An 8,231-nucleotide genomic window follows, 5' to 3' on the forward strand; every position below is an offset into this window, starting at 1 on the left:
TAGACATACCCCTAAGCATCTGGCATTGGCCACTGTCAGAAGAAAGGATACTGGACTGGATGGACCACTGGTCTGACGCAGTATAGATGTTCTTATGTATGGGCCCAGCAAATTGTTAACAAGCCAGAAAACTTTAAAAATAAGAAAAAGAGATTGTATAAAATCACAATAATTGGCATGGGAGCTCTGGGGCAAGTGTAGTACCTAAGACTACCGTTTAAAAAAAAAGTTAACTGAATGGCAAGTTGTCTCCCCCAAAATGTTTTCACAAAAAACCTAAAAAAAAATTAGCCAAATTAGACAAAAAAACCCCACTACTTTCTTCTATATATAAATATCAGAATAAAAATCTATACAATTGGTATTTATTTTTAATTTTCATATAACCATTTACACCCTGAAAACACAGTATCTGATTATTTTTTTTTTTAAATGTGAAGTTTCTCTCTCTGAAAGAACACAAGCAGTTTGGAATTGCAGCAAAGTTTAAGGCTACCTAACCAGAGCTAGCCATTTGAATACAGAGACAGAACATAAAAATGAATGTACAATAAGTTCAAAGAAGAAAAAAATGAACATGAGTTTTTACAAAAAAGTTGCTCAAAGAACACTTATTGGTCCAAAAATTTTTTATACAAAATTTCTTAAAACATATTTGAAATGAGAACCACCTGCACAATTCCAGACACACAATTGCTGTTTAATAGATCGCTATCTGAACAATTTCTATAAATAAATATATCTTACACAACACCCATACAAGAGTAACAGAAATATTATTGAATTGATACTTATTAGTGGACCTTAAAAGTTTGTACCAAAGTCACAGCTTAATAAGTACCTATGCTATTACTTAAAAACCCTCTACTAGAAAATTAATTTTAATACTAAGGAAAACTCAGGATTCATTGTTTTGTGATATGTTTTGATTCTTAAACAGGAAAACCAATTGTTAAAATGAACAATTTTAATTAACTAGAAACCCGAGTGGATTAGATTCTATTTCTTTTGTATTAAGCTCTTTTTAAAAGGTTTGTTTTTGGAGGAGGAAGATTACTGATAAGGAACAAGTGATATGGAATTAATTTTACTCTTTGCACACAGCTGCTGTTATAACTAAATTCAACAACTTTAACTCTAAATATTTCATTTTATTCACTTACAGAGAGGAATGAAAGTCACTCATGGTTTTCAAATCCAAGACAAATAAATAATAATTAATATAATTCTTAAATTGGTTCATCCATGAGAGGTCACTTTATTCTGCTATCACTCAGCAAGCTATGGTCCACCACTATTGACCACCAGTTATTAAATATTACTTTTTGTAAAGTTCATGAGCATTGGATAGTGGAAGGCCATGTAAACAATGAAAAAAAACTTAGGTTATTTTCTTTTTTGCCTCTAGTTCTTCCTTTAAATGGCAATTTCTCCTTTCTATTCATTCTGGGGCTATTTTCCACATCAATTCCTTCAAACTACCTATTACGCTGGTTACAGCCCTGTAGCACTTCTTTTAGAGAGAATGGTTAAACACTCCAATCCAGCTAGACTTGTGAATTATGGACACACCAACAGGATCAACCAATGATTTACACAATTAGCCATTAGTGCAGCTACTGCATGGCATTATTTTGTCTTTAACTGTTAGTGCAACAGAAGCTAATGACTCCAAGCCTCCTATATCCCTGAGCAATATGCTACTATGTCATCTTACTGGGCTGGCTCAAAGTCAGTACTTTTTATTTCACAACTTCCACAGAAAGTAATTGCCTCTATTTCTTCAATGATTGTCATCAAAGAGTGACTACACTGAAGCTATGAAATCTTTCACATAGCAAAGTGTTTAGTTTATAATGGAAGACTTTGGTAGGAGTAGGGGGTTATGTAAGGATTACTGATACAATGACATTTACATAAAAAATTATGAATAAGTTACATTTCTGAAACAGAATGGGGAATCAGATTCCTCCTGATTTGCTCACAAATTTGTGGACATCCATGCAGCTCAGAACCCCAAAAGTGCAACCACAAAACAATACAGGTATAATACAGCAGCAACAAGTTTTGTCTTTCATCTTAATATTTAACTCGCCTTTTTTCACTTATGTAAGATACATATCCCTCCACCACTTCAGCATAAGATTCTGCTGCAGATCTTTGTCCCCATCACACAGGTGCTCCTGGAAACTGTTGCTGCCTTTGTTCCAAAGCTTGTTGACTTAGCAGCTGCTGCTGTTTCTGCAGAAACTGTACCACCTCCGGACTTCTTAATAATGACTTAAAGAAAAGAGGATTTTTTAAATGGACACCAAAATATTTAGAATAGAAAAATATCCCATATTTGTGAACTATACATTATATCCGTTTGTTCCTTATATTTTATAAATGGGAGTACAATAAAATTAACATATTACAAAACACACCAAAGTGGGAACCATTTTCATCATTACAATACCTCCAGAAAAGAAATGGAGTCAACATTAATGTCACCTCCAGTTAACTGAATCAAGACTGAAAGATGTGCATGATATGCCACTTCATAATACTATATACTTTTGTTTATTAAACAAAAATAAGTTACTGTCATATAGACAATGTAAACATCTGCTTTAAAAATGTTTAACTGCAGTTTAATTTTGAACTATACTTCTTGTATTCCATATAGCAAACTACCTCAAATCCCTGTTCTTTTGGAGAAATACAGAGCCTGTCATTGAAGTAAGATTTCTATAAATATAAAATATTTATAGTTTATCATGCTAACTGGTCACCAGATAGAAACAAACAACCCTTATGAAAGCATGAAAGGAAGCACTGTCTTGTGAAGAGGATGGGAGTCAGGAGTTTTGGGTTCTATTCCTGGCACTATCACTAACTTGTTGTGGGCCTTGGCCAAATCACAACTTTTGTGCCTCAATTCCCCCCCGTTCCTCCCCCCATCCCCCCCATCTGCAGCATGGGAATAATTATCTAACTCCCAAAAGAGTACTTATAAAATCCTTTGAGATCCTTGATTAAAAGGTGCCATAAAAGTGCTAGACATTATCTACTATATTAGGAAATGTTTTCATCCTTGTGCTACTTGAAGTTTTCCAAAAAGCCAGTTCTTTTTCCAAGATGTATACAATAACATTCCATTTAAAAATACCTTTATGGTTTATGAGATCATGTCCTCCTCCTTCCCATATACTTTGCCCCAGGTGGGATATATTAAAAACAAAGGGATCTTTCCTAAAGGAATATTGCTGAATAAGAGAAAGGGTCAAAGCACTGAAGAAGACAGCAACACAGTTCAGGGAGAACCTGTACCTCACATTTCCTGTTTGGTGGGCAGAACCAGGAATGAAAGAGCTTCAATCTTGTGCAAAGGCCCTTAAAAGAAATATTTACTTTTCCAAGAGCATCTGGTTGCTATATTTCTAGGGAAATCATAAAAGTGTTTTCAGTTTCCATTACTAAAAGGACCTTGTCAAGTGCAGCTAAGAGCTGTGAAGGTACTGTCAATCAGGCAAGGGAGCCAAAGAGGTGCAATCCAATAGCAAGACTCAGAGAGCAGCAGCCAATGGGCGGCTTTGTGACTCCAATTTTTCTGCAGGCTACTTTAAAGAATTAAAGAAAATAATTTCCTTTTCATGGACACTATTCCAAAGTTTATTTCTAGACTTTAAATAGGTGCTTCTTCTATATATTGTATATCACTGGGAGAAGGGAGACAAAATAAGGTTATTTTGCTGTAAACCTAGCATTCTGAGGTCTTTTCTTTAAAGACTTTCATCTTCAGAATATCTGGGATCTGGAGTCCTCCATGCACATAGGTGCCTAAAGAGACCTGCAGCACAATAATCAGGGCTGGTTATGCTGCTTGTCATAGTTAATGGAGGCAGTAGATGAACAGTTTGATTCTCTTTTGATGGAAAGAGAATAAAAAACAATGGTAAAGGTACAGTAGAAACATTCACAATAAAAGCCAAAACCACCAAATATATTAAATTCTCTCCTCCATGTAAGTGACATTCAGGGAAGGCAGCTAACGGAGCCACAAAAATGATCTTATGTTTACTAGAATGTAAAACAGATGTTAGTGTATACCAGTGGTTCTCAACCTATTTACCATTGTGGGCCACATCCAATACTACCTGTATGGCCCTGAGGGGGACCACAGCTCAGTGCTGATTGGGCCACAGGTTGAGAACCACTGGTGTATACAATATCATAGTAAGTGAGGTAGTGAGTCTAAGACTTCTACTGACTTTATTTCTTACACTGCCATGACTGAAACTTGCACTGGAACTATTTAAAGTGCACATCTTACTGTTTTACTGGAGACTTTACAGCAAAGTTGGGTTAACACAAGGATTGGCAACCTTTGGCACACGGCTCTCCAGGGTAAGCCTCCTGGCGGGCCAGGCTGGTTTGTTTACCTGCCGCATCCGCAGGTTCGGCCGATCACTGCTCCCACTGGTCGCGGTTCACCGCTCCAGGCCAATGGGGGCTGCGGGAAGCGGCGCGGGCTGAGGGATGTGCTGGCCGTGGCTTCTCGCAGCCCCCATTGGCCTGGAGCGGCAAACCGTGGCCAGTGGGAGCCGCGATCGGCCGAACCTGCGGACGCGGCAGGTAAACAAACTGGCCTGCCCCACCAGGGTGCTTACCCTGGCAGGCCACGTGCCAAAGGTTGCCGATCCCTGGATTAACAGATTAAACCATCCTAGATACATTATGAATGCTATCTGCCCAAAGAACTACACACTTTTCTAATAGTACAGAAATGTCCACGTTCAGCTAACGTAACTGTGATTCACATACTCATGATTATTCATATTTGTGTTCTGTGCAGATGTCGAAATGTGCATCTTCCATGTCTACTGTGATAATTCAGTTTTAAAAACTTGTTTATATAACTATGTAATGCACAACAACAATCTACTGACTTCCAAGTTTCCAGAGAGGCACCAATAACTTTCAATACATATTCTATCTGTATCTTTAAGAAAAGGAGTGAGCAATTTACAAAAATTGGTTCTCAAAAAGCAATCCTACTATCTTCAGCCTTGTGAAGCCATGGTACTTACCAGCCTTTTCTGATTCAATACTTGTTCTAAAAGAGTAGGTCTTGCTGGGCGATCTCCAATAGACCCTGTTCTTTGTTTTGTAACAGAAACTGAACCTTCAACGCAATCCTGGACATAAGAGACAAAATACAAGAGGAAAGATAGATGTTAATATGTTCTCATTACAATGCGTTTTCATTTCTACAGGGGAGATCTCAGAATAAAAGGGCCTGCTTCCCCTTCCTAACCTGTGGAAGGAAATAAGGTGTGCCAGAGAGGAAAAGAATCCACCAATGTTCTGTTTTTCCCCTTTCCCTTCATAAAGCTTCCAGTCTCCACTTGCCACAGTGAGCATGACTCCAGAAACTGGTGAATTAGACTTCTAAATTAGACTCCTAACCAAGTTACCACAGCTAGTTAATAAAACTTTAATCTATTTGATTAAAAATTAAGTAATTTGAAACAGCCCAATTATTCCTTCCACACTTTTTAACCATATTTCCCTGAAAGTAATGTGTGTCTAGAGCAGGGGTTCTCAAACTGAGGGTCGGGACCCCTTAGGGGGTTGTGAGGTTATTACATGGGGGGGGTCGCGAGCTGTCAGCCTCCACCCCTGACCCCGCTTTGCCTCCAGCATTTATAATGGTTTTAAATATAAAGAAGTGTTTTTAATTTATTTTGGGGTCACACTCAGAGGCTTGCGATGTAAAAGGGGTCACCAGTACAAAAGTTTGAGAACCACTGGTCTAGAGAGTCTCAGGTTTGAGGCTAGGTCAGGCTATAGTCACAGCTGGGGCAGTTCTAGCCCCAGTTCAGCACAGATAAGGTGCTGCAGATTCCTCACTGGTTTCTCTCTGGCCTGAGGCATCCCAACCTGTAAAGTTAACTATTCTTCCAACTGAAAGGGGTCGGACAAATATCTATCCTAGCATCTACTACTTCAACACTGTTGAAGAAATGTCAAAAGGCTCAGCCTTTATTAGATGCATATATGGGTATTCTACCTTGAGTCTCACTAATCTTCAAAGGCTAGTGTAGACTCTACAGTTGTGGAAAAAGAAAATCCTGCCCCTTCCAAAACCACCCCCTCAGTACAAACCGCCTCCATCACCATTTTTTTTTAAACTCAGCAGAAGAAATGCAGTTTCCCCCTTCCCAAAACTATTCCAAAATACAATGCATGTACAAAATGCAAAATCTGCTTGAAAACTCTTTATAAAAATTATGGCAACTATCAGAGACTACATTGTATAGAGTTTGGGATTGAGAGCCAAAACTGCTGAAAACAAGCTGAGTGCTAATACCAGTTCTGCCACTGATTTACTGTGTGATCCCTGTGCCTGTTTTTCAATCTGTAGATAACATTTATGAAGATGTTGTGTGGCCCAATATAGCTCTGAATGTTTAAAGTATTACACAAGGCCTAAGCATACTTAGAGGGTTTCATAAGTGTAACAAACAGGGAGGAGGGAGCAGGAAAGCAGATGGCCAAAAAGTTATTCTCTGCAAGGCTTTCCCTGCCACAGTGGCCTCGGTCTATAAGACAGCTGTGGATTTCTCTCTGGGACAGGAGAATTACCACTACTATTATTGGAACTACCCGGGCCACCACAAACATGCTTAGATAATTGGAACGCAACAGGACAGGAAATCATACCAGGCTGACAGGCTCGTTAGAAAGAACTCACTTTGGGTATGTCTACACTACAGGATTAATCCGAATTTATATAATTCGAATTTAGGAAACCGATTTTATAAATTCGAATGTATTCGGCCACACTAGGCACCATTAATTCGGTGGTGTGCGTCCAAGCTACCGTAGTAGCATCGATTTCCAGAGCGTTGCATTGTGGGTAGCCAATAACATTGAATTGCCAATAACATCGAATTGCGGCCACACTAACCTTAATTCGGATTAACAATACCGATTTTGATGCTACTCCTCTCGTCGAGGAGGAGTACAGAAATCGAATTAAAGGGCTCTTTAATTCGAATTAAATGGCTTCGTTGTGTGGACGGGTCAAGCGTTAATTCGAATTAAAGCAGCTAAATCCGAATTAAAGTCGTAGTGTAGACCAGGCCTTTGTGCGGGGAGTAGGAGCAGACAAAAAGCTAGGCAGGCGATGTAAATAACTAATGCCATTCTGCCCTGAATCTGTACCTTAGTGGAGAAGAGAACTAGGAGAGTTATGTGGTTCTCCAGTGAGGGAGGTGCGCTCCCACACACCTGTAACAGCAGCAAATAGTGGCAGGCTAAGTCTCCCCCCTCCAATGGGGGACCCCACCGAAAAGCTGATTACCTGCAACTCACCCTTAACTCAAGTGATTCGGGGTGTTGTTAACTGGGCGCTGCACAGCGGGCTACCCTTGCACACAGCGGTGGGGGGGCTGATGTGTAGCCTCAGCTACCCCCCCCCCCCAAATCTCTGCCCTAATACCTCGGCACTGTGACACAGCGGTGAGCCGGGAACTAACCCCTCACCTCGGCCCGCGCGCTGCCCGCCGGGGTGGCAGCCCCGCCCTGCGCTGGGGGCGCCCCGGCCCCGCCGCCGCCCAGGGCCCGGTCGCTCTTCTTGCGCTTGTACTTGTCCTTGTACATCTTGTTGCGGTGGCGCTTGCACATCCAGGGCTTGCGCTGCTTGGCCACCTGCGTGGTGGTTTCGCTGCAGCCCTGGTACGTGCAGCTCTTGCAGCCCCCGCCCCCCGCGGGGCCCTCCCCGCCGGAGGCCGCCGCCGCCTCCTCGTCCTCCAGCTCCTCGGGGCTGGCCGTGCTCTCGCCGCCCGCCGGCTCGCCCTCCTCGGCCGCGTCCCCTTCGCCCTCGCTGGGGCACACCTCGCACAGGAACACGAGGCCTCCGGAGGTCTCCGGGGCCTGCGCGGGGCCCCGGTGCCGCCCGATGCCCCCCGCCGCCTCCTCGTCGCCGCTGCACGGCTGCATCACCAGCAGCGTCAGCTGGGGGGGCGAGGAGGAAGCGGCGGCGGCGGGGCCAGCCCGCAGGGCCCTGCTGCTGCTGCCGCCCGGGCCCTCCGTCCCGCTCTCCCACCCACCGAGCGCCGGGCGGCTCTGGACCGGTAGCCACAGAGCAGTGACTGCGCAGGCGCAGCGGCCCTGACAGGCGACCAACTGTACACGCTGCGTGCCAGCACTGAGACCTAGTGCGCGTGCGCGGCTACACTGTA

The 8,231-nt window shown here is 42.6% G+C and overlaps 1 protein-coding gene across 1 annotated transcript; it reads right to left on the bottom strand.

Annotated features, from left to right (window-relative positions):
• Positions 1 to 439: 439 nt before the first annotated feature.
• RFXAP (regulatory factor X associated protein) lies at positions 440 to 8,004 on the bottom strand. Its single transcript, XM_065415819.1, has 3 exons — positions 7,534 to 8,004; positions 5,073 to 5,180; positions 440 to 2,280 (listed from the first exon to the last, which is right to left on the bottom strand). The coding sequence occupies exons 1-3, from the start codon at positions 7,987 to 7,989 to the stop codon at positions 2,170 to 2,172; spliced, it is 675 nt and encodes a 224-aa protein (XP_065271891.1). The 5' UTR covers positions 7,990 to 8,004; the 3' UTR covers positions 440 to 2,169.
• Positions 8,005 to 8,231: the final 227 nt, after the last annotated feature.

Source organism: Emys orbicularis, chromosome 1 (assembly GCF_028017835.1).
Source record: "Emys orbicularis isolate rEmyOrb1 chromosome 1, rEmyOrb1.hap1, whole genome shotgun sequence".
Taxonomy (NCBI): Eukaryota; Metazoa; Chordata; order Testudines; family Emydidae; genus Emys; species Emys orbicularis.